Source organism: Zonotrichia albicollis, chromosome 6 (assembly GCF_047830755.1).
Source record: "Zonotrichia albicollis isolate bZonAlb1 chromosome 6, bZonAlb1.hap1, whole genome shotgun sequence".
Taxonomy (NCBI): Eukaryota; Metazoa; Chordata; class Aves; order Passeriformes; family Passerellidae; genus Zonotrichia; species Zonotrichia albicollis.
This window is the reverse complement of record NC_133824.1, coordinates 37,128,782-37,155,915: the sequence shown is the minus strand read 5'-3', so window position 1 is coordinate 37,155,915 and position 27,134 is coordinate 37,128,782. Positions and strand designations below refer to the sequence as shown.

The 27,134-nt window shown below is 38.9% G+C and overlaps 2 protein-coding genes across 3 annotated transcripts in view; one reads left to right on the top strand and one right to left on the bottom strand.

Annotated features, from left to right (window-relative positions):
* Positions 1-362: 362 nt before the first annotated feature.
* APIP (APAF1 interacting protein) lies at positions 363-12,926 on the bottom strand. The gene is made up of 8 exons (XM_005480159.4): positions 12,792-12,926; positions 10,482-10,582; positions 7,513-7,561; positions 6,088-6,205; positions 4,897-5,032; positions 2,217-2,384; positions 1,560-1,682; positions 363-553 (listed from the first exon to the last, which is right to left on the bottom strand). The coding sequence occupies exons 1-7, from the start codon at positions 12,894-12,896 to the stop codon at positions 1,583-1,585; spliced, it is 777 nt and encodes a 258-aa protein (XP_005480216.2). The 5' UTR covers positions 12,897-12,926; the 3' UTR covers positions 363-553; positions 1,560-1,582.
* The window catches only part of PDHX (pyruvate dehydrogenase complex component X), a 35,924-nt gene continuing 21,655 nt past the window's right edge, over positions 12,866-27,134 (top strand). Inside the window, exons 1-3 of one of the 2 annotated variants that reach the window (XM_074543232.1) lie at positions 12,866-12,996; positions 19,514-19,597; positions 24,339-24,439. In XM_074543232.1, the coding sequence (XP_074399333.1) occupies positions 19,537-19,597; positions 24,339-24,439 (162 nt within the window). In that variant the 5' untranslated portion in view covers positions 12,866-12,996; positions 19,514-19,536. Of the gene's footprint in view, positions 12,997-13,167; positions 13,356-19,513; positions 19,598-24,338; positions 24,440-27,134 lie in introns of those variants that run through there. The other variant, XM_005480158.4, reaches the window with a different exon arrangement.

Here is a 27,134-nt window from a genome sequence, read left to right as displayed (position 1 = left end):
ATGACAATTAGGAGAGTTTAAAAATACATATGCTACAGGCTTAATTTAAAAAAAGAAAAAAACCCCTGAAAACATAAATACGAACATGGTATGAAGGAATCAACAGTTCAAACAATGCTTTAAACTTTATTAACTTCTAATTAAGGGGCTGTCGTCACTTTTTTCTGGAAGAATAAAAGCTACAATAACTTTCAGAAATGCAGACTTATTTCAAGTTAAATGATGTAGCATTAGTGCAGGATCAACAAATGCAGGTTGTTGAAATATGAATTTTTAAGGCACAAAAGCAAAATGGGACATTAGTTCTCCAAAGTTTCTCAAAGTATTTTTACATCTGAATTTTCATTCCTTCTACTGCAGCATTCGACAGGACTTGGAAATTGCAATGATTGTTCAGTAGTTTTTTTTTTTTTTTAACTGTCCTTTAATTCTTGGGTGCATTTAACAGTTAAAAGTTGCTGCTCTCAACTGTCAATCAGCTGAGGATCAGCACCCCCTTCTGGCTTCAGTAGTGTGGGGTGAAAGCTGGAACTCCCAAAATCATGTAAGAAACCTGTACAGGAGAAACAAAGTAAAAGCAAAAATATTCTAAAACTTGTCAACATAAATAGTGCCACTATAGTAGCCCAACTTATCCAATTGCAGGGGCGGAGGAGTAATTTTAGAATGGCCCTTGAGGGCCATGAGGTAGCTTTGTGCAGGAGGGGCAGCCAGCGTGTCTTCACCACTGCAGGCAGCAGCAGCACGCTGAATGCCTGCTGAGGCAGAGGCTCACTGACAGCACACCTCCTGCCCCACTGCTTTGCTCAAGAAATGCCTTTATAATCTCAGTACTGGTACCTTTAAATTTGTATTTTCCAACTCTGAAGTGTTATGCTACCACTGCATTTTGCCATGCCAAGCTGTACATATATGAGAATTGTTTCAGGTATCCTTCAGGTAGAGTACCCTGATCGTATTATCTTTGAGCTTTAACTTCAAAAATTTCTTATGAAAACTTTCAAAACTGATCATTGCTATAGTAGAAAACAGAAAGTTAATGTGATTTCCTACATGAGGTAAACAGCTAACACTAATCAGTAAAACTCAACCAGCTGCACCGAAGGAAAAAACCAACCCCCCTAAAACCCTCAACCAACCCACCACATAAGTAATATCACTGAGATGGTCTGAAATCAAACCTGATCCTGCAAGCAGAACAAATGTGGGTGTTTAGACATCTCTGTCCATATCACCTCACTAGGCTCTGGCCTTTTTAGTCCATTGGCTTTTCTGGAAATGCTTGATATTTTTTTGTTTTAAAAAGAAATCACACTCCATGTTGTACATTGGCACTAAAGATCCACTGGACATACCTAGCTATTAATATATATATATTTTGCTGCATTGTGTGGAAAAGGAGCACTGTTTCAGGCATAGACACAACTGCAGTGGTAATGGAGAAGACTGGGGGAAGATGAGCAATACTGAAGTTTCCTGAGTGGGAAAGCAGACTGAAGTGATGGTGTCATCTATAGTCTCTCCCTCCAAACTGATCATCTTTACAGATAAATTCACACCTGAGTATAAATGTTGTTGACATTTACAAGATCCCATTTTCTCCTGCTGGATGTTTTGAAGGATCTAGCCCGTGCTGCTTCATCTGCACTGCAATATCAAACAAGTAGTCATAACATTCACACCTAAAATAAATAGGGAAAAAATGCAAAGTAAGTAAAGCTCAAGCCTTATCATGTTTTATGAAAATCAGTATTTTCCTTCCTTAAGATTTTATCACCAATGTGATAGTCTGACTGGACAGCTCTATTATTGTTTATTTCCAATGCTGTGGAATGGAAAGTGCCACTTTCCTACATAATATTTATTTGCTGCATTTCCATCAGCAGATGAGGTAAATTCCAAAAATGGGACTAGGGAGGGCTACACAAACAGTATTGGCAGGTGCCATATAAAAGCAGAGATTGCCTGCATGTTTCATATGAGAAGGGATTTGTTGACTTGTCTGAAAGTAAAATTTTGGCAACCCTATCAGCCAGCACTGATATGGAAGGAAAACCAAGCAATGGAATCATGGATTAATCCATTCCCAAAAGCTCCCTATACATGCAGTGAGGCCCTAATACTCTGGATCATTGTCCATGGGCTGGAAATATACATGGCATTAAGTTCATTAAGATCTTGAGGCAAGAGACAGCATATTCCTGAACTGTACTCACATAGTTTTGGCTTTTTCCCACGTCTCTCCCCATACATAAACACCGTGACGTCTGACCAGCACAGCACAAGAGTCTGGGTATTTTTCCATTGCACGTGCCATTCTCTCCTTGAGATCCTTCTCTTCTGGCGTATTCTCAATTATAGGAACCACTAGTGTATCATCGTATCTAGAAAAAAAGGACATCTTCATGTATTTAAAAAAACCCTGTGCTTGGATGTATGAAACTTTTCCCTAAGAAAGAAATTATCCTCTGTCTGTGTAAAAAGTTTAATTCTCAGCACTAAATCTTACTCTTGTGAGTGATGCTGTAGCACAGGAATTCTCAGGAACATCTCTCACTCCCAAACACATATTACACTGGCAATGCCTGAGCTACACTTGAGGCACAAAAAGAAAACAACACTTTAATCTATTAGGTGTAGCTGTTTATTCCCATATCACTTTGTAGTTGGGTCCCTTTACAACTTTTTCAAACTTCTCATCCTGTACTGGCATCATCTACAAGTTTTACCTCAGATTAAATTATTTAAAAGAATCATATCACATAGAAGGAAATGAAGCTGCTTGTTGGAGAGCAGAAAAAAATAATTTAGGTAGTCCAAAAAGCCTCTGGAAGATTGTCCTGCTAAGGCATATAAATAGAAAGTAGAGTCAACACAAGAAAAATAAATTCTCTGTGCTGGAGTCATTGGTGGGCTACATGTGATCTTAAGAGAGCTTGAGAACCCCAGCTCCAAAGACAAGATGATGCACGTTACTCAGTGGAACTTGCCTAAGAGTTTCTTCTGAAGGAGGACTGGGATATTTGGCATTGTTTGAACCTTAATTAACACTAGCAGAAACTTGTTTAAATAGTTTTAATAAGTCCCCAGCTCACATTCAGATTTATCATTGAGATCACATAGATATTTCATGAGTGGATGCTAGTAGTACTTTCTTTTGTGAAACACAGAAAGAAAGCAATGGTAAAAAACCCAACATCAACAGCTTATATTTGAAATCAAATATTCAGAAAATAAAGTCTCATCTCTTACAGTTCTCAATGCTGACACTTTCTCAAGGAAGTCTATAAAAACAGTGAATGAAGAAAGTGAGGTGGTATTTGAAGCTCTGACTCTTATGAATTTGGAATACTAAAATTACACTTGGAGTGTTTTTTAATGAGGCCAAATGAGTTAATTGATTGGCTTCCTAGGTTCTGCTTTCTGCTTGAGCTTGGAAGCTGCTGTAAATATCACAACTGATTCCTAACCAGGACTATAAGCTTTCTATCAAGAACTAATACCTAAAAAATGTCAAGAAGACTCTGAATGAGCTAAATACTTGGGATCTTTTTTTTTTTAAAAAAAATTGAAATATAAGCAGCCTACATTTAGTCAAACATGGATGTAAAATACCTTGTGACAGTCTGACCTCTTTACTACTGATCTAATTCTCCTTCTATGGAAATCAAAGGTAAAACTAGTGTGGCATCACTGGAGTCATATGTAGGCCAACATATACTTCTGATTATTCTATCTGTAGCATTTTCCTGGACAGCTTCCAAAAAGGATTTATGTAACTAGAAACAACATGCAATCCCTTTTTTGCAAAGTGCCATTTTGTATTTTGAATCCAAGGACCCATTTTTCCTTTGAATTCAGCGGGGAGGCTGGTGTGAGGCAAGCCAGTGGGATCAGTCTAGTGTGAATGAACATGTGCTTATGAGCCATATAACCTGGAGCTTTGATTTGTTGGATTTTTTGGGTAAATTAATAGAATGACACAGAAAACTGGAAGGCATGGAACCCAATAAATCCAAAATGCATATAAAAATTGTTGTGGATTTTTAAAAAAACAATGTTGTTAGAAAATTTGGTACAAGGGTTTGCATTTTACCACATTAAAAATGCACATGCTAATGGTGACAATAAAGTAAAGTTGGCAAGTCAACCAAAATGGAATAAAATATGCCTTGGCGTAAAATCACATATGGCTTTCTCCCTTGCCAAAGGGCAATAGTTAGATACAAAAAATTAACATCAAAAAGTGGAAAGAATTTAGCATTTCAATTTCTCATCTCCTTGTCACATGTTATATAAATGTTGTTTGCAGATCCCAATTCAACACTCTGTGGGTGGAGACTTCAAAACAAGCCATCACACATAATTTGGAATAACTCAGCACTTACCTCAGAGCTCATCCTTGAAAAGTAATAACATTATCTTTAATGAGCTGTTTATTCTGAATTTTCTTTCAAACTCTGTCAAGTAGATCTGAAATCCTCTACTCTCTTAACATGCCCCAAACTAGCACAGGCAGAGTGATATGTGAAGTCCACCCAAATGTAGTTTGTACATGCTATCAATCCAACCTGGTGCTGGCTGGCTCCAGTTTCAGCTGAATGTTGTACAGATGTGGCAACATCTCAGGATGTAGCTCTTTATTTGGCTTCTTCCTGTAGCTCAACAGACCACAGCAGCCTTGGCAGTACAAGATCTTATCTCAGATCACATACACAGGCTTCAGATCTTACAGAAAGCCAGTGGTGACTCATTCATTCCAGAGGTCTTTTTACTTCTTATTCTTAATACTTTGTATTATACACTTTCAAGTATATAACTCAAATGACTTGTATTGATATTGCTGAAAACAAACGATCAAACACCACACCTCTTTTCCTAAATATAGAGAAGTACCTGTAATAGCCTCCTGAAGTACACTTCTGGATTCCTTTTATCATCTCCTGATGGGTAATAGAGAACTCACTCCCTGGGTAAAGGAGGGTAGCCATAACAGCAGCCTTGGAATGTGTATGGATCACTGCGCCTGCCCCTAGGAACAAAAAAAAGAAAATTCAGAATTAATTTAAAAATGTCTCTATTGTGAAAATTTTATTCACATACTAGATTCATTTCCTTTGATTAGGCATCCTAGCAAATGTTGATCTGCTGTAAGAGAGGGAAAATATACAGCAACTTAAATGAAGGTATGAGGTAAATATTCATAAGGGATAAGTATGGATTGTCTTTGGGCACTTGTGTTAACTTTCAGTTAGTGACACATTCCAGGAGAGACACTGCTTATACAAATTCAAGCAGAAACACTACTTGTACATTTCTTTATATACTACAAGGACTGAGACACTCTTAATTTTATCAGAGTTCTGAGGTTATAAGGAATTCATAACCTGAACTTATTTGTTAAATGAAAGTTTAAAGCCTTTTACTTTCTTTTTATGTTTTCCTCAATTATCTGCTGATTCTCTGAAAAAAATCATCATCTTACTGTGTCATGATGGAAAGATAGGTAGACAATAATTATAATCTACTTATAAAGATGCAACGTTGTTATTCCTTGAGGACACATGTAAGCTGCTTGTGCAGGAAGACCAGAAGAGACTCCCGAAATCCTTTCTAAAATAACAGATGTAAATTTTACACATCAAAAACTCTCTATTACTATCTACCTGCAAAAAAAAAAAGTTTCATACCGTTTTCACCTATTCCTATTTTATAACAGTTAATCTCAGCCAACGGATGCAAAAGGATTTAAACTGTAATATCTGAATTGGCAAAACCACTGATGTAAAACTGCTGTAATCCTGGGCTTCCCCTGCAACCTACCAAGATTCTGCACTAAAATCAGTGCTGAAAAGATGATCACAGGCATAGCTACAAGACAAGATTAAACTGCAAATTATACTGACAGGATGTTACTGTGGATTATATCCCACTGCGGATATACCTTTGCATATCAATTTCTTTTATAGTTTCATGTTTATTTCACTGTAACTTCTATGTATAAAGAATATGGTACTGAATAGCAATTTTGTGGATGTACACATACAGGGTTTCAGTCACTGCTGAACTGCAAACATTGCTACATACCTCTCATAGTGTAGGCATTCATAAAAAGAGGTGTGCACTGGCTTTTCTTTAGTTTCTTGTGCAGTGGCGGACCACTGATGTCCTGTTCATTCATGTCACAAACAAACATATCTTCTGGCTGTAAGAAAGAAGAAATTATTTTGATCTGTGATAGTTTTATTTGATATTTAACCTCAAATAGTTTTGTTTTCCCCTCTAAGGAAACAAATATGTACAAACCACGTATTTAATAGAGAATGTGATTTGTGTAAAAATGCTGTAATGCTCCACGTTTATTCCAGCTTCTAATAGTAATTACCAACACTGTGTAATGGAAATTAGTATTAGGAACTCTTTTTCCTCAGACTGATGCCATGCAGATATTTGTAAAGCTACAATTTTCTCAGAAAGGAGATAGCCTAGCTCAGTAATAACAACTGATCAAAAGGAAAAGTAGTAACTGATTCAAAATAAGAAATGTAGATGTACTTTTCCTGCCCTACTTAAAAGAACCAACAAATGACACAAGTTAAACTTAAAAAATAATACATTTAACTTGTAGAACTATTTATTTTTAAACTTTGCTATTAGTAGCTTTACATAATTGTTACCTTTTCATCAATTAGCTATTCATAACAGTACAAAGAATTGCTCAGGATAGTAATAAAATTTTAATGTTATTTTTAAAATCAGCAGAAAATACAATTACAGGAGATTTCCTCACTGACTGTGCTTAATCATCTGTTACTGTGAGCACAGACCAGAGCATTGTGGTTGTCTCTCATACCTTTGCCTGCCTTACTTTTGTACATCCCCAGCAAACACTGCTCTAAGACCCCAAGTTTCTAACAGAGAAGAAATTCCTTTCCCTCCTCACTGTATTTATCCTCAGATTCATGAGCTGACAAATCCTTTCCATGTATTACTCTATTCTGGGGGAGTTCCTGCTGTCATAGAATAGGTATTGTACAGCATTCCCCCCTCCTCTTACATTTTGGGTTTTTTTGGAAAGCAGAGGGAGAGACAAGGTCACCTTTTCATGGGGAGAGCCCAGTTATTTACTGAGAATATCAAGACAAATATTTGCAATCACTCAAACGAAAATAAACAGCAATGAGGTGTTAATGTCTATTTACACGGGTAACTTGAAACTGTAGCCAGACAGTTCTAGCCAACCAAGCCTGACAAAGAATAAAGCTGGACTGGAGTAATGCTCCACTCTCATGCTGCTTTGTGTTAATTTAAAGCAAGGAGAACATCAAGACTAATCTACACTGGCCACTGAAACACATATTGGCTTGCTATGATAGTGGAGTACTGGGAGAAATCAGCAGTTGTTTCAAATGCATAACAAGTTTGTAACTTCACATGAGGAAAAATGAAACTAAACAAATCCACTTTCATCCATCTCAAGATGAGCTCTGAGGTAAAAGCAGTTTAACACACCTGTATTCTTTCCTTTTGGACTCCTGAAGGAGCGATGTAGATTTCATCCCTAGGAAAATTTGCAGATGAGAAAAATCAGTAAACACAGCTGAGCAATGACTGTTCCACCAGACAGGCATTCAAGCTCCTGAATCACTGAAAAGGAAATAGCAAATCTAGACCCTCACAATTAAAAAACTTTCTTATTCTTTCCATACATTGACAGGTAGATAGTTTTCAAAATAAAACCAAATTGTACAAGGGCAAATAAAACCTTTAATTTGCAGGGGTACAAAACCCTGCTTTCAATTGACAGATATCTGAAACACAAGTAAGAAGTGCAGCCTTATTTTTCCAACAAAGGAAAACAGCCTCTCCCTGCAGTAACTCAAACTCAAATTCTTAGAATTCAGAATAAAAATTAAATTAGAAATTGCAAACAGATACTGATCTGTGACATGGCAGGTGACAAAACCATTACATAAAACTCCATAAACTCTCTTTAAACAGTAATAATTATCTGCAACATTCAACATTGTAAATACATTTTTTTGAAGTGTGCAGGTTAGGTTTCTAGTGCAGTTCCATGTTTAGTTGTGTTGATAAACAGATAGCACTAATTCAGTGTCATTAAATGACTGAAATTTAAGAAATGCATCACTTCTCGCAAGGACTACATGAACAAAAAACTGTAAAAACTGAAACTAAAATGATTTCAAGATGGCACTGCATTCTTTTCATTATTAACACAAAAACCCCAACTATATTCTGTCTCTGAACTGCAATCACTATTTGGCTTCAGCAGTCACGTACTAAATTCAGGAGCACAGAGACATCTAGTGAATAATTAGTCAAGTTACAGACACGTTTCCTATGGACCATGGGATCTTTGTAGTTCTGGACAAGAGTATGGAGCTGGAGAAGGGTCTGAGCACAAGTCTTGTGAGGAGCAGCTGAGGGAGCTGGGGGTGTTTAGCCTGGAGAAAAGGAGGCTCAGGGGTGACCTCACTGTTCTCTACAACTGCCTGAAAGGAGGCTGTAGTCAGGTGAGGTTGGTCTCTTCTGCCAGGTAACCAGCGACAGGACAAGAGGAAATTACCTCAATTTACATAAGGAGAGGTTGAAATTGGATATCAGGAAAAATTTCTTCACTGAAAGTGTTACCAAGCATTGGAATGGGCTGCCCAGGAAAGCAGTTGGCTCACCATTTCTGGAGGTTTTCAAAAGACCTTTAGGCATGGTGCTTAGGAATGGGGTTTAGTGGTGAACTTGGCAGTGGTAGGTTTATGGTTGGACACTCGACGATATAAGGATTTTTACCAATCTAAATAATTCTATGATTTTAATTCTTCCAAAAATGAAACTCTTAAGATGGTGTACTATGTGGTAAAATGTCTGTGAAGCACAGAAAAATGTGGCTTTATCATATTTATAATTTTTGACATACATGAATTAGCACTGCTGGCATTGCATTAATTTAGTCTTGATTCATTTGTATGAGCAAGATAAGAAATTAAGTGGTAAACTCAGTTACTTATGACAGACACACAATTTTTCTTAAACCAGATTTTTTTATTTTTTAGAACTTAACCAGAAAGAGAAAAATCTGATGATAAAATAAAGTCTTCAAAGACAAGATACCTCACAAATAATTCTACATCCATTTTTAACATGCTATGCCAAGTCCAAATTGGCATTTGTTTTCCTTGATAGTTGATATGAACTGCACAGCGAGTAAGGCTGATTAAGATTACCTGGTAAAAACAGTTGTTATATTTGAATCAAATTTCAACTGTTCCTTTACATTTTCCTTTCTAACAATGCCAAGTAAACAAGCTATAGAACTACTAAGGAAAACTATATTAATGCATTCTCTGATAATGCCAGTTGTCTTGCCAAAACCAACAGGAGTTGCACTGGAATGACAAAGAAAATAGGCTACATTTAGGTACTGATGACAAATCAGTGCTAGAAAGGTCTTCCCACAGAATTTACCATTTTCATTCATTATTACTGTTGTGGCTTTCCATGCAAAATCAAGCAGGGAGGTGAAATGACCTGCACAAAGTCCAAACAGCATCAATATGAGCATTTAGGGTCCTTTATTCATATTCATATACATATATATATATACATATATATATATGTATATGTCCTTTATTCATTTACATATATATATATATATACACATATATATATACACACACACATATAACAGATTTTTGAATAGCAATGCTGTTTGTGCATGCAAGTGTACACCAGAAAAATGAGAGGTCAGATACTCTCAAGGTCGTGTCACAGCCTGGTGACTGGGCACGGAACTGCAGGCACTGTGCAAGGCTCTTTGCACAATGAGGGTTTATCTTCTTTTCAGTGGCCACTGAGAGGAGCTCTGTTCCCACGAAAAGGATTGGAGATTATGAAGAGGTGGGAGACAGGCAAATTAAAACACAAAGTGGTGCTTCTTTGTAGAAGACACAGACCAAAAATTGTTGTTACCTGTTGTGCTTTAATTATACGTAAAGTATTTGTCTCCTCAGAAATTGCCTCAGTGCAAAGCAGTTTCCTTCTGAGAGGAAATATCTGGCCTGTGAAATACATCCAGGGTGAGACTGATCTTATTTAACCACAGGCATTTGAAAGCCGTGTGCCTGATGTAACCCGCTCAATTCCATAGTCAGTGAAGTGAAAAAGGGGGAACACGTTGTTCTTTAAAGGCAATTCATCTACCTTAAAAAAAGGTAGGAAAAAGGACAGGATAAGGTCACTCTTTGACATTGTCTCTTCCCATTGAAGGGACTGCAATGATTAATTCAGACTATTCACCTTCCTCCACATGGTTAATTTTGGCACCCTGCTCATTTCCCCCTCTAACTTCTTGCCCACTTCCAACTTGCAAACACTTCTCATGGAGCTGAAAAGCCCTCACCAAGTACTAAACACAGCCACCTCTCTCACCACCACATTGTCTCTCTTTCATCATCACTTACCCATGTTTCAAGCTGATTCCTCCACCAGTTCCTGTTACCCAGCCTAAACCATAAAACAGCCTACAAAGCTCTGGGATAAGATTCCTTGGATGTAACCCATCCTAAAAAGAAATTAAATAAATAAATGAGAAACCATCAGAAACACCTCACACCTAAGATTTCAAGCTCTCAAACTGAGTTTAAAGGATTAGTACTTTCATACTGCAGCAAAATTGTCTAATTTATGCTAATGAATTTCAATTACAAAATAACTGCATGCTTACACAATGCCCTTAATGCTCTGCCAGGGACATCACACGTTGAAACAAACAAAACCTCAAATAAGGTGCAAGTCTGACTATCCTTCACAGGAAAGGTCTCACCTAAAATTTGTTTGAGTGCAGTGGCCCATAGATATTATACCAGCAGGAGTATATTATGGACTATTGCACAAAGAAGAAGGGAAAACAAATGCATCTAACATTACCGATTTTTAAAAGCTTGACTAATACTTTTCCTATTAATCAGTTTTTCTGTACGTTTATTTTGCTTGATTTACAAATTTCAGTAGAACAGACTTTATTAGTCAATACACATCTTTAAATAGCACTCAAAAATACCACAGAAAATATATGCAAATTATTTTAAGAACTTTACATTCCTACATTTTTACTACATAAAGTTACTTTACATGCAGTTTAGTAAGAAAGAAAATAGCATTATTTTAATATTTCTTTAGGAGGAAAAAAATCCATCTTGCATTTTTTCCATATTCCATTGTTTATTGCATTAATATCTATATCTATATATTAACCAAAGGTATCTCTGCTGTCAGAGGTAAGGTTTCTACCTACATTACCACAGTAAAACAGCTTTTATGGTGTGCTTTTATGTAGGATTCTTTTTTTTTTTATTGCAGCAACTAGAAGCTTTAAAAGTTTTCTAAAATGACAAATGGTTAGTTGCTCTACTGCTCATCTTGGTCATTAATGCCCACCAAAACCATTTCCAAGAAAAATATTTTGTTTAGCAGCAAGAATCCACCTTGGGGGGGGAGTATTTTGTCAACACCAACTAAATAGAGAGACCCAAAGCAAAAGCAGCACACAGCAAAAACGGCAGGCAGTGGTCATTAATGCCAATATGTTGAGATGTTTAGAAAGAAGTGCTTCCAGGTGGTGCTGGACTTGCACAGCTAAGGGTGGGGATGGAACAGGAGCACGAGGCAGAGGCAGTGGAGAGTGGGAAGGTGAATTCCTGGAGACGGCAGCCTGGGGCACGTTTGACAATGTTTGGAATCTCCTACTCCAACCTCATCTTTACAACCTCCAGTGACAGTGAGATTTGCTCTGTCTTACCAAGGATGGCGGACATGCAGGAGATGGTCTTCCCTCTCACCTACACTGTAACAATGTTTCATGTATTACAACAACTCAGTCTGCTGCTCTTGTTTGTTGCTTTGCTTTGTTTATGATGAACTGGATTCTTTCCCACTTTCCTGGCAGGCCACATTATCTAGGCTGCTGATACCTCTCATCTCCCTGCTGTCACTTCTGGCTGGTTTTGAAGCTTGGGCTGGTCTCTCCACCAGTGTCACACACAAACCTCAGAGGTGTCTGAGCCTTGTCCAGGCAATGCCTCCAAATGCTCAGTGTTTGATGAAACACAGCACTGCCAGCTCATCTTCTGGTTGTGATGATACATAAAACCCCACTCAAAGACCAACTCAAAAAACCAAAAGAAAACCAAATTACAAAACAAACCTAAACAACTCCAGTTAACATAAAAACAGCCATGAGTCCTGTAGACGCCAGTCTGACAGCTGGCAACATTCTGGAAATTGTACTAAATTCTACAACACGTTTATACAGGTGCACAGAACAGCCAGGGTTGGAATAGACCTCTGGAGACAATTCAGTGCAATCCCGGTGCCGAGGCAGGTGACACAGGAAAACCTCCAGCTGGGCTTTGAATGTTTCCAGGGAGGGAGACTCCCCGCCTCCCTTGGGCAGCCTATTCAGAGCTCTGCCAGCCTCAGCGTAAAGAAGTTCATGCCCGCGTCGAGGTGGAACTCGTGTTTTAGCTTATGATCACTGCTCCAGGAGTGCCGGACACTGGCTCTGCCTGGATCTCGCCTGAATTTCCTCCCGGCCGCCAGGGCACGCTGCCCGCTCACAGTCAGCTTGCCATCCACCAGTACTCCCAGGGCCTCCCTCTTAATCAGCAGCTGCGAGGCTGCTGGCCAGTTGGCGAGGCTCAGGAGCAGCCCAGCCCCGCGCTGCCGGGGCTCTCGGAGCGGTGGCGCGGCCCGCCGCCCCCCGGCCCCGTTACCTGCGCCGCGTCCCCGCCGGCGGCCGCCATGGCGCGGCCAGCGCGGGGTCCTTGCTCGGGGGCCTCTTTGGGGCGCCGCGCGGGCGCCTGCGGAGCGCTGGGCATGGCCCGGCCGCGGGCAGCGAGCCGAGCCGCGGCGGGCGGGATGGAGAGGCAGCTGCTCTCCTCCCGGGCCGAGAGCCGGCAGGGACCAGAGGAGAGACAGGTGTGCCCCGGGAACGACCTGCCAGGCTGGGGGCGGGTGTCCGCGCGATTGGATTTGCCCGTGCCTGGGGCGATCGAGGCGGCCAATGCCACGGCAGGTGCCGCGGGCGGGGCACGGGGGCTCGTTGAGGCTGGCCCCTGGCGCCGGGGGCGTGCCCGGTTATTTCTGCTCAGGCAGGCAGCGGGGCAGCCCCGGTGCGGTCGAGGGGCGGGGGAAGATGGCGGCGTCCCTGTGGCTGAGCGGCGGCGGGGAGCGGCTGCTGCGGCTGCTGCGGGCCGGGCGCTCGGCGCTGGGTGCGGGGTTCTCCCTGCCCGCCCGGCCAGGATGGAGGCACCTGCACGGCACCTGGGAGCTGCTGGGTGAGTGGCGGGCTGGTGCCCTGCTCTAGGTGTGTCTGCGAGGAGAGAAGGTTGAGAGCGGGTGGCTGCGGCGCGTTGACCCTGGCTGGATGTCAGGCACTCAGCGGAGCTCCTCTACAGCTTCCTCCGCAATTGGGCAGGGAGAGAAAATACAGCAGGAGGTTCAGGTGCTGAGATAAGGACAGCGAGACACCACTGCTCCGTGACTGTCGTGGATAGAGCAGACTCGATTTGGGGATATTGATTTTACTGCCAATCAGAATCAGAGCAGGATAATGCAAAGGGGGGAAGAAAAACCCCAAACACCTTTTCTTCACCCTGCCCTGCCTCCTCTCTTCCGGCTGCGCAGGGAGACGGGAACGAGGGTTACGGTCCGTTCATCCCGTGCTTGTAGTGCCGCTGCTCGGGGAGCGGAGCCGGAGCCCCTGCCCTGTTCCAGTGTGGGCTCCCTCCTGTGTGACACAGCCCTCCGTGTGCTGCTCCAGCGTGGGCTCCCTCCTGTGTAACACAGCCCTCCGTGTGCTGCTCCAGCGTGGGTTCCCTCCTGTGTGACACAGCCCTCCCTGAGCTGGGCAGGGGCACCGGGAGCTGCGGTGCCCGGGGGGTTCCCGGGGTGGGGAGGCGAGTGGGGCCCGCGGTGTGTTGGGCACAGCTGGGCAGGAGCCCCGGGAGCAGGGCGAGCAGCCCAGTATGGGGCTGTGTTTGCCTCGGTCTCTGGAGGGACTGAAAGCACATCGGGATGTGTAGGAGAACTGGGAGAGACATGTGGGAATTGTTAAAGGTCTAGAAAAGGAACAAAGTGAAATCTACAGAGGAAAATAAAATTAAGCCTTCAAATATGAAAATATTTTGTTGTGGATAAGGAAAGAGTTTTCACCATTGAAAACAGGAGTGTGTTTTGTAAGTGGATGTATAGCTAAGCACTGAAAAAGAAAGTTTTTTCTATTTGGTTGTTTTGGTCCATGTTTGGTAATTGCACTACATTTTTGTCATCTTACTCTCCTGGTAATGTTTCAGGTAGCTGGAGAAGGGTGTGTGATGTATTTTTTATGCAATTCTATTTGGCTTTTTAAGGGAAAAATAGAATTTATTAATTGCATATCTAGCATGCTTTCCTAAGTAGAAGTCAAGGTGTGAGGTTATGACAACACCCTTTCAAGATGTATTTTTCAGGAGTTTGTTGCTGCACGATTATCAGGCAGATCATTTACCCTTCCATGTTTTCCTCTGTCTCTAAGAGATGTGGGAAGAGTTACGCATCCTTAAATGAAATTTGATCTTTCCCTACTTGCTCTGTAAGTTACAACTTGTAAACATTTAAACAGTGATCCGGTGCATTGTCATGAGGTCCTGGTGTGATGCTGAGCATGAAGAACCTGAACTCTTTGAGGTTTGAGTGCACTTACAAAACAGTGAGCTTTCATTAAGCTTGTGTAATAAAACTCAGTAGTAGTTCAGAGCCACTTTCATCATTGTGGTTTAGACCTCAACATCCCCTTCTTTCCAGCACTGCTGCCTTTGCTACTTTGCAGTATGAAAATCTTTTCCTTTGTAAAACCTGCTGTGTGTGACACAGGGAAGTCTGTCCCTTTCTTGAAATAAATGTTATTAGAAAAAGCTTGCTTCTTTCTACATATAATAGTATGCAAATATAATATAATGCATGATAAACTACTTCTGAATTGGTCTTATTATTTAACTCCTTAAAGAACTTTGTCTATAGTTCTCCCAGACAATCTGTTGTGTTTTTTATGTTGAGAGTACTTAATATATAGCTGGAATTAAATTTCTAAATTTGGATAGGCGAGTGACTAATATCTTTTAATTCCTCACAGTAAGCTTTAAAGTGTTAGGGTGGATAGATCACACCTTTAACTCATTCAGGCTTTCCTCATTCAGCCCCTCTTAGTGTACTTACAGCTTTCCAAGGTGATGTGTATTTTAGTGATACCATTTTTCTTAACTTCATTGTTGCTTCTAGAATTAAAGATGAGAAGTCATAAATTCCCTGGTAAAATACAGCTCAGTTGGAAATAAAATTCACCCTTGGTTCCTAGTTTGACAATGTAAGTTTAAGTAAATTTTATTTTAGCATTGATTTTATTTCTCTGCTTTTCTGTTTCTGAAAAAGTCACTATTTGAACCACTATTGGTTCATGTGGATCTAGTTTATCAAGTCACATGAATTTTTTGTTTCTTTCTGTGTCCTTGTTTGTGGTGCTGGTAAAGTTGTTTTGCATAATTAAAACAATTAATTCAGAATGGAATTCCTAGTTGTTGGTCACACAGAAATAGGAAAATGAGAAAATAGAATAACGTGACCTCCTTATGTTAAAGTCTGTCAATTTTTCTTTGTTTTTAATGTTTCATAATCTTATCATTGGTGTTAAGTTGCTGTACATTTTTCAATTCTCTACTGACTGCAGAGTGTGTGTAGGAAGTTATGAAATATCTTTCTGGTGGGACAGGTTAAATTTGCATTGAATGCCTTCATGGAGAGGGAAGGCAGCAGAAATGTTGCCAGACTCCACAGTTAAAATGTGTCACCAGAAAACAAATTCTCTTGGATTCACAGAGAGCTGTCTTTAAAATAGCAATCTCCTGTTTCTGTGAAGTTTGTTTGGGTTCTTTTTGAGTCTTCCTCCTTTTATATTCACATTTTTGAAGTGTAATAACACAGCTGCAGTTGATAGAAGTAAAAATCAGTGGATGGTGACTGGAAGTTCAGAAGTTTTACTTGCTTATGTTTCTAAATTCTGATCTGCCCATGAGCTTAGCCTTTGAGATTCTGTGCAGATTGCCAGGACTTTTTGCTGACCCACAATTGCAAAGCAGCAATATTGACTTCCCAAGGTGCTTGTAAGGGCTGCCTGTACAGTGCAACTAACTTATGTAAATGCAGTGATTGCTTTCACTATCCCCTTTTTTAATTTAATGAAGGCAAATAATATTTGGTGAAGGTAATTCTACGTTGTAAGGTTGCTTTTCTTTGAGGAGGCACAGTGAAGCCTGGTTTGTGCATGGTCATTAACTCAAAAGTAACTAAAACAGCTCTTAATTGCAACAGCACTGAACTTCTCTGAGCATGGGCCTCTCTGGAATAAGCATTAGACGAGTGCACAAGGTCCTGATTTCTACTTTGTATCCAGTTTTATTTATCTCTCCATTTCATGGCTAGGTGCTGCTGGAGTTCCTCTCCTAACTCGATGAAAGGACCAGAATGGATTGTATATTTTGTGGTACTTGCTCATAACATTGAAGGGAAAATGTTATTGTGGCACAAATTTGTTGCTCAGTTTTTGCATTTGTGCCAAAGTACAAAGCATATTCTGGGAAATGAATCAAGTAGCTCTTCATGGAAGAGAAATGTGAACCACTGTTTTTAAGAATTAATTTTTCCTCATTAAAAATGTGGATTATTTTCACTTTTTAAAATGAGGTCTGTCCACTAGTTCTCAATAAACCTAGATATTTGTGGGATATGAGTTCAAAATAATGTTTTGATTGTCAGAGTCAGACTTGTCAAGTTGAATTAGACTAATCAAACTGAGAACATTTTGCATCCTATAATGTATCATGTAATGTATAATGTTTCCTACATGCTGTTATTGAGAAATATTTTTTTTGGATAAATATGTATAGTACAAAACAATTGTTAACTTGTACTTTAATTTGTCAATCATACTTCAAATGTTTATTTGGGAAATGAACACAGGTATGCATTCACATCCATAACACAGTTCATTTTTCTGTTTGTTAGTCCTAGATGAGAAGTTGCAGGAGACTTTTTAAAGAAAATGCATGGAGGTAATTCAGATGGAAATTGTGAGTGTTAAAAGGAACATTGTCTGGATACATTTCTAAGCATGACAGTCATGAGTAATATTAAACTGAAATTACTGTGGAAAGACTGAGGGGAAAAAAAAAAGTGCATTTACTCATGCAGTCTTCTGGGAACATCAACCATGCAATTGAGCTCATTTCCACAAAACTGAAGTGGTTTTGGTAGCATTATCCTGATTGTGTTGCTGTCTTGGGGACTTTAGGGAATAACTAACTTTCTGCTCTTGGTGCATTTTAAAATGTCAGGATCATTGATGGCTTCTTAGGTCATTAGAGGTTTGGTACAATGTTTCCATGTCACATTTAAAAAAAATTATGGAGTGGTTTGGATTGGAAGAGACCTTTAAAAGGTCATCTAGTCCATCTCCCTTGCAATGAGCAGGGGCATTTCAAATAGACCAGGATGTTCAGAGCCCCATCCAACCTCCCAGTGATGGGGCATCCACCACCACTCTGGGCAGCCTGTTTCTATGTTTCATCTCTGTCATTGTAAAAATCTTCCTTACAGCCAGTCTAAAATTCAAGCCACTACCCCTTGCTCCATTGCTGTGGGCTCAATTAAGAAGTCTGTCCCCATCTGTCTTAAAAGCCCCTTTAGTAACTATTGAAAGACTGCAGTAAGGTCTCCCTGGAACCTTCTCTTCTCCAGACTGAACAACCTTGACTCCCTTGATGTTTCTTCATATAAGAGGGGCTTCCTCCCTCATAATTTTTGTGGCTGTCCTCTGGACCCCCTCCAATACATCCATGCCTTTCCTATGCTGAGGATTCAGGAGCTGGATGCGTTTCTCCAGGTGGGATCTCACCAGAGCAGACCAGAGAGGCAGAACCACTGCCCTTGACCTGCTGGCCACGCTGATTTTTGTGTCCCAGGCTATATTTGCCTTCTGGGCAAATAAGGCAACACAACACACACAACCTGCCACATCACAGCTTTTCATGTGCCAGCACCTTTAACAGATTTGTCACCAGTGTCCATGGAGCCATTGAGGTGATGACCACTACCCTGTAGATCCAACCCATTCCTCACCCATGAAACAGTCCACCCATCAAATCCTTATTTCATCAATTTACAGAGAGCAATGCTGTAGGTCCAGAGAGGTGGCATCCATAGCCCTTTTTTGTGCACTGGTGCAGTCATTCTATCCTATGAAGCCACTAGTTTGGTCAGGCAGGACTTGCCCTTGGTGAAGCTGTTCTGGCTGTCCTGAATCACCTCCCTGTTCTCCATGTGCCTTAGCACAGCCTTTGGAAAAAAAAGAGGGCAAGGAAAAAAAAAACTTAGAAGAATTTTGAGCTGAAAAACAGATAATAAGGAAAAACCTGAAAATTATTAATTTCTAAGTTTTTTTTAGCTGTTTCTGACTACTCCAAGCAATACAGCAGCTAGGAGAAATGTGATGTTATTTCCTAAAGAATGATAACAATCCTTAATGCTGGGTATTAGAGAAAAGGGAATATGAAACAGAAAGAAGCCTTGCCATTGTATACAATGTACTTTCTATGTGTCTATTTCTGTTCTGTAACTGAACACAAATTCAAACAATAGTTCAAGAAAGAGCCTCAAAAGTCAGGTACTGGAAAGCTGCTTTTACAAAATGGATCTAGAAAGATTCTTTTTTTTGGCCTCATAAGTATATTTAAAAGCTCAGAAAGTAGTATCTCTCATATTAATGTCCTCTTTGGTGTAGAGGATCAGGTGACAAGCGGTGTAATTTGCTGTGAAGCCAAGCTCTGTGCTGTATCCTGAGCTCTGCCCTCAGAAGAATCTCACTAACATGGCACACAGTTGCTGTTACACAGTGCTGCTTCTGCATATGGGTTTACTGAGCCAAGACAAAATCACTGAAACTTGAAATCAAGCAATTTCTGCAAAGTAGATATAATTTTATAGTAAAAATGATAAATAAACATTAACAAACTTTATCAGTGAAAGAGATGTGTCATCAGCATCCAGATGATACAAGGATCACAAAGGCTTTATTAATTTAAAAGATATACTTTAATCTGGAAAAAATTCCACAGCCTGAGTCAAGGAGGAGAAGGAGGATGTATTTTGATGTGATCAATAAAACTTCAGGTCTAGGAATTCAGGGTTTGTGAATTTCCATTTCTCTTGTAATGGGCCTTTTTTTCTTTGAGCTCTTTGGTGGGCTTGCTTGTATGTAAGCTTAAAAAGAGCATCATAGTGAATCCCATGTTCAATTATCTTTCAGATTCATGCACTTTTAATTTCTTTTGTGTTAAGCAGTTAACTGAGGAAAGAATTATACTGAAAAAGTACCTGTTGAGATAACCACATGCTTGTTTTGCAGGTACACCTGGTATTAAAGTTCTTATGCCTGCACTTTCTCCAACAATGGAAGAAGGAAACATTGTGAAATGGTTAAAAAAGGAAGGTAAGATCGCATTTTCTGTGGTCACATTTCTTTGTAGTTTTTCAGCTATGTAAATCTACTCTGTAAAAATAAGATAATTCTTAATAAAGAAGACAAAAATAAGAGAAAAAATAAAATAATTCTTCCTGGTTATAGATCAGTATAGTGATCTATAGTATAGATCAGTATTTTGAAGCAAAGTATTTGGTGTGGGGATGCTGTCATCATGAACTATACCTGCTTTGAAATGGTTCATTCTTGAAATGTTTTTTTGCTTCATTGTCTTCCAAAAGGTTGCATTGATCATATTTTTGAAAAATTTCCATTAGGCTCCTCCAGGGTTTGAGTGTGTGTTTTTTAATTCCCAGTTTTGTCATGCTGCTCAGAAGCTTTGGAAGTCTGAGAGCCATTGACTTTGGAGAGGGTCTCTTTCATTATTCTGCTGTGTTATGGAATACCATGAAAGATATGCTATTTTTGGAATATCTTTTCTAATACCTTAATTATAGTCTACAGTTAAAATGGAGAGAAATTGAGATTCCTTCCATAACCCTAATACCAAATGGGGAAATTTTTCCTAAAAGAACCCAAACTGAAAACCAACCTCCTCATCCAAAAAAAAAGCCTGAACTTTGTTCTCTGACAACTGTGTGCTTATGCTAAAATATTTTGGAGCAACTGGATAAAAAGTCTGGGTAAAAGTCAAGTTTTGCCTTCACGTAGGTTGTATGTAAATAAAAAGTGATCTGTAGAAGAATCAGCGGTTCCTGTTCTGTCAGGAGACCTTTGTCCTGTTTACTCCTGCCATGTCCCTTCTTCAATTTAGTATTAAACCTGAATTTTGACTTTAGTTTTGGATTCCAGATAGATATTGTTCATTGTGCATTGTAGGCTTTTGGATAGCGGTAGGAATATATCTTGTTCACAGGCATTTTTAGATTTCCTGAAAAGATGAATACATCTGGAGAAAAGAAAATATCTTAAAGCTTACTATCTTTGACAGACACAATTTGGATAGCTAAAATGTTTTGACTATTGTGCCTAGATAAACCTTTTCCTTTGGCTTATCCTTGTAAGTGTTGATACAGCTCCCATTGTTGTGTTACTGGAGAGCTTTGCTTTCCTACATTTTGAATACGTTTTGAGAGGTGGCTAGAAGACAACTTCTTGCTCCAGTAGTGGACTTAGTCTTTTGCTCATGAAACTTTTAGTAAGAATTTTGCAGAATTTACTGGAAACAATTCAGAAGTTTATGTCAATAAAAAAAATTGCACCAGTGTTCTTGAAACTTGAAGCTTTAGTTAATAAAGTCCAAGATGATGCAGAGAGGAAAGAATGATCCAAAGTTCTTTTTATATTTGTTAGTTGTCAATAGTTGTAAAATTTAAATATCAACTTGTTTTACAGTAATTATAGCATTCAAAATTGCACAAGAAAACAAAGAGCATGGTAGGAGTTGAAGTAGATTCCAGTTTGCTCCCAACATGAATGAGTCCACTGTTCTCATTAAAACAGTGTTACAATGTAAAAACGATACAATTTTTTTCTCAGTCTTTCCACTAGCCTTCCACCCTAACGCAAAAGAAAAAAAAGCTTCACACCTGTTTTAATTAAATTACAACAAAATCTTAATTGATAATTAGACTTTGAAAGAAAACTATGCTAGTATTTTTATTGCTCGATTTTCTGTTTAGAAAGAAGACCATACCCCAATATAATATTTTGTCTTATTGGCCACATCTATGACCATAATTAATTGCTATCAATACTTCTGTTTCCTCTAACAGTCTAGAGAATAAACATAAAGACATAATTAAGATGAATTTTGAAGAAAATAGTGAAGCGATTTAATGTTTACACTCCTCTCTGTAAGGAATGCTCTTAACTACTTAATCCTCTAGAGCGTTTGCCATGTAAAAGCAGTGTTAATGCTGACTGTGAATGTTTGACAATCTGATGTCCAAGAAAATAAATATTTTTAAGCAGTTGACAGAAGCAAGCTGCTCGCATACAAAATGTTTTTCCCACTGTATAACCAGAAGGGGTCAGTATAATACTATGTTGATAGTCCTTCTGTTCTTTGTGTAAGTCTCAAATGTTTTCATTTCATGGTTTCACAGGATGGACAGATAATTTCACTACTACAGAAGAGAGGGCCCTGAATTTAATTGATAGCTTTACTTTTCCTTCTCATTGTTAATGCAGTTTCATGTTGATTCCCGTGGGTAATAAAGTCATTCTCACCATGATAAAACTATGTTTCTAAAAACTTGTATTTATTATGTATGAATTTAATGTTGATGAAAGCTGGTAGACTGACAGCCCAGGAGACCAAAATCCTCTTGTTAATGTGGGCAGAAAACAGAATATACAACAGTGCTGGCAGCATCCACATGCAGTGTAACTCTGCTACCTCTTGAGACATCAGCTCCAGGGACTTCAGTATCTGTGTTCAGTCAACTCTGATTTTATTTGCAACATTAAGAAATGCTGTTTGTATCTTGTGATTTGGATACTTGTCTGTCAGTAGTTGAACAGAGCACCAAGGCTATTGGATGCCAGTCGGATTTCCTGGAACGAAACTCTGCTTCAGTAGAGATCCTAACCATTCAGCTTAGCTATGGGAATTCAATCATTAAAACCAAATCAAAAACAAATGAAGAAACACAAAAACCCCCCAAAAAAACCAAATAAACAGAAAACCTGAACCCCACACAAAATTTTTCAAGGGCATTGTATATATAATTTCAGAGAGCTTTGGTTCAGGCAACTTCTGTTGCAAATACTGCTTGGTTTAAAGTGTAAAAGCAAAGATATGGTTTGCAAAAGTGTTCTTTCAAATCCTAATTATTGGGAAAGCTGATTTGTAATTGGCATGAACCTGGGCATTGATTAGGAGCTATCACAAATACTGTAATCTCTAATGAAAGTAACTATGATCCTATCTATTGCACTTGTGTACTGGAACAGGCACAGGACTTGAATGCTGCACTGAAGTGGATTCTTACCCTGCATTTATTCAATTGCCTTTCAATTTTCTGGAAACTTTGTCTGCAGCAATGAAAGGAAAATTTAGACAAAGGTAGTGGAAAAGTGGTTTATCCAGTCCTCTGAAGACTTCCTTGCCCTCCCTGTGCAAGATGAAGTTAGTTTTCTGGGAACAGCTTCAGGTACCCAAGTTGAGGTGTGACATGTGACAAACACATGGACGAAGGTATTTGCTTGGCTGGCCCACCCTGCTGGAGAGACTGCTGTTGGTCTCTGAGAACTGAGATTTCTTTTTAATGGTGCAGAACACTTAGAGTCTGATGGCAGATTAAGATACAGTTAACCTCCTTTCTGTTTGCCAATCTTAGCTCTGTAAATTAGAGAATTTGCCCAACAATTTGATTTCTTAACAACTGAGAAGTACTTGCCTAATGATCTGATGTATGGCCTACTTGAATTAATGATCCAGTGAAATTAAAACACTCGTATAGAGCATGGAGTTTTGACTTCCTCTTATAAACTGTTCATGCTCTAGTTATTGCAAAGTGGAATGTGGCTGTTAGATTATTACATTAAAAAGATGAAGGATGAAGTGTATTTCTCTACCAATTTCTGTAATAGGAACGTTTATGACTTATAAAACTATGTAGGTAACTGAGCTTTTGATGTTTTTTATTCAACACAAATGAGGTACAGCACCTCATTTTCCCTTTCTAATTCATGCAGTCCTGAAACAGGAGATGGTTTTTTTTATAGTGTTGTTTCTTACCTAAATGTAGATGGTAACCTGCACTAGGTTTTAATGCTGCTCCTTAAGCACAATGGAGTGATATCTGTAGTTCAGCTAAATGCTTAGACAGGTAATGCTGTTGTAGTGTTTCTGGTAATGGGGAAATATTAGAATTTTAGTTTATGTGAAATTGTAGGCATGTTTTAGGCTTGTATGTCTCTATAAGGAAAAAAAGCTGTTTTTTGTTGGAACCCAAAACATTCAACTATCTAACAGTTTTTAATGTAATATCAGTTTTAGTGTTGGACATCTAGTCAGTATTGATTTGTTGAAATAATCCAGACACATAATATCTTTATCATCTGCTAGCAGATACAGATATTCTTCAAAAGCAGAGGAAAATTATGCCTCAGAATTAATCTTGGATTTGTGTAATGTAGCAAAAGCAATTTCTAGCACTTGTGCATATTTTTATTTCACTTAGTAAGTATGAATGAATGCTTGAAAAGACCTTTCTGAACTGTATAGGAGATTAAGCAAGCTTCCAGCTGTGCTTTCCCAAAGACATTAAAATTCCTGAGGTTTATCTGAATTTCTCTAATAGTGTAGACACCAGTTACTGAACTATGATACCATTGTCCTAAACAGTTTTAGATAGCTTGCTCTGACTGGTGGCTAGCAGTGAATATGGAAGGCTCAGTATTTTATTCATGGCAGTGCTACTGAGTATGGGGAAAATAAATTTTGGGGTGATGATTACTTATTGAAAAGATTGTACTTCCCCTTGGAAAGTCTGCTGAAAACATCAGTACTGGGAACATGTCAGTGTTCTGTCACAGCAGCTTGTGATTCTTGAATCTTGATGATTTTATTTGGAAAGGAAAGATACAATATGATAAGTAATGATAGGGGATCAACCAGGTATAAAATTTATTAAGGAATACAAAATAACTGTATTCTCTGGTGAATATCTATCTTCCATGGTTAAACAAATCTGAAAGGAAGTTTAGGGTAAGTATTCTTAAGTTCTGTTGTATTTTGCAGGTGACACAGTGAATGTTGGAGATGCATTGTGTGAAATTGAAACGGACAAAGCAGTGGTTACCATGGAATCAAGTGATGATGGCATATTGGCTAAAATACTGGTAGGAATCCTGCATTTCTCAGTAGGGTGTTATAACTTCAGACTGTTGTTTAGCATATTGCCTCAAAAACTAGTTTAGATAGCTGAATTTCTGCTCAGCCTTCAGACATATGCACTTGTATTCCTGGGGAGAAATAATTGCCCCATTTGTGCCATGTGTGTACCAGACTATTGGTACATGGTACATGATTCTGTATATATTTAATGGATTTTCACTTAAGCTGTTGTTTTGTATGTTTTACACCTGGTGAATTATGTCCACAAAATGTTGTAGTTTATGACACCTCTTACTCTGAGTTATAGGAAAACAGTTAACAATCAGTAGGAATCTGGAATTTTGGGTGGTGCTTTACCCAGGATGTGTCATCTCTCTGCTAGGTTGTCTTGTGCTAGTCATTCAAGGTGGCATGTTATACAACATGGGCTGACCCAGAGAAGAGTTCTTGGAGTTAATGATTTCCTCTATCAAAATTAGTTTGATTAAGCTTAATAGAAAGAACAAGAACTGGGATGAGTAGGAAATTTTCTGAAGCAGTCTCAGCTGGTGGTGTCTTGCAGCTGTTTCTTCTCTCCCTCCAAGATAATTAAACAACATGGTGAATTGCAAGAATTTGGGAAAAAATGAATAAAAATGAGAGATGAGTATTTCAGTAAATATTGTCATCTGGTTAGGGAGATCTCATCTAGGGCACATCTACCCATGAGGTGTGGATCACATAATCATACAAATTAGGCATGCTGGTATTAATTGCAGTCCAGCTACTTAGGAAACAGCAGAATGGGAACAGGTACAAACTGGTTTCTGGAACCATGAGAAAATTCTACCCTATGCTCAGTCAGACATGTGTTTGGGCTGCTATTACAAAAGCTTTTTGGATTGGTATATTAGACTTCCAATCTCTGCTATACCTGCATTTTCTTACATCAGCATGTATTTGCACAGTTATCCTTTGCAAAAACAGAAAAGGGAGAGTAGTTTCCTCTGTGGCAGCATTTGGAAAGCGATGTTCTGTTTGGTGTCTTCCTATTTTTGTATAAGCAAAGGCAACATCCTCTGCCAAAGTGAAAGTCTTGAGATTGATAGGGGGCTGAGATACAGGGAGGAGAGGGGATGTAAGATAGAACTCAGCTGGAAATGAAGTCTATCAGGGCTTACAAAAACTCATTAGTCTTCAATTCTGCAGAATAACTTGTATTTAAGCACTACTGTATTTAAAACAAAAGTTTTTAAAATACTTTTCCTTCTTTTAATTGTGTTGCTAAGTTTGTCTTCAACTATAGAAGAACACATTTAATAGGTTTCAGAGGATCTGTTCTGCCATGCCAGGATGAAGTATCACATCAGACGTATTTTTTAATCTGTGTTTAGTCTCCATGTAGTTATTTAAATAATTGCTGGGCAATGCTTTCACTATTTTTGAATCTCTCTCCTTCAGTTTTGAATGTTTCTGAAAATCAGTTTGCCTGTGCCTTTGCAGTCACTGCTTTGTTAGATAGTGTGAGGGGGAGATACGGGGATTCTCTCTGTCAAAAGTATTAAAGACTTAATCCTAGAGAGATTAAATTGAAGTTTGCTTAGTTTCTTTGATAGTAATTCATGATGGCTACAAGTAACATTAGTATTTCAGAAGCTGTGGGGGTTTTTGTTTCCTGTCTTGTATTTCAAATGCATTGCAAATTTCAAAATTTCTCTGTGCATTGCTCTTGTGGCACATTTTTGATAGATCAAAGCCAGACTCTGCAGCAGCTAGATGATATCAGTGTCATGGAGCAGTGACATTCAGCCTTAGTTGTATCTATATGATCCAGTGACAATCCAATGCCAAGAGCTGAACCTGAGAAGGAGATGCCAGGAGGTAGAAATAACTATAACATCTTTCAGAATAAGGGAAGAGAGGCAGCTTTGTTGGAGTAACATGAACAGATCATTATGCAAACCCAATTTTTAATGGATTCTTTTAATCCCTGAATCTAGAAATGGTGGGCCTAAGAGTTAGAGTACAGGATAGACAGGCTCTTATTCCAGTCTCCTAAAAAGTACAGAGAAAACCTGATGTTTCAGAAACTAAAATAACTAGAGACCAATAAGGTCAGAAATTTTCAGATTTTTTTTTCTCTAGTGTTTGATCTTTGGTTGTCTTTCTGCACTATCTGGTGGATATTTCTGCTCTGTATTAGATGTTCAGTAGCTGTTTGTGTAAGGCTTATAAAATGAGCTGTGCCAGGCTTGTGGATGAGGTGATGATTACTTATTGAAAAGATTGTGCTTCCAAGGGCCACTCAGAACTTTCACATGTGATGTAGTTAATGGGAATTTAAAAATGTTTTATGCCTCTGAGCTATCATCTGGCTGGATTTCACTCACTTCCTAAAGAAATGAGACAAAAGTTTGTGCCTTTGATGCCAGCTACAATTCTGAACCATCTTGACAGAGTTCAGTATGGAAAACTTGGGTCAGATGAGCACACTGCTTAATGCTTTGGGTTTTGCATTTAAAGATAGGAGGTTCATTAGGAGGTTCAAATTAATTCAACTTCTGTAACCCTTCTTGGTTTTTCTTGACTGTATAATCTATGTATGGTTTAGGAAAAACAGGCTAACAGTAAAATAGAAACTCATGCATATATATTTCTTCTCTGTCTGAATAGGTCTTTTAATGATCACATCTGATTCAGTGTAAAATGCAGTAAAAGATT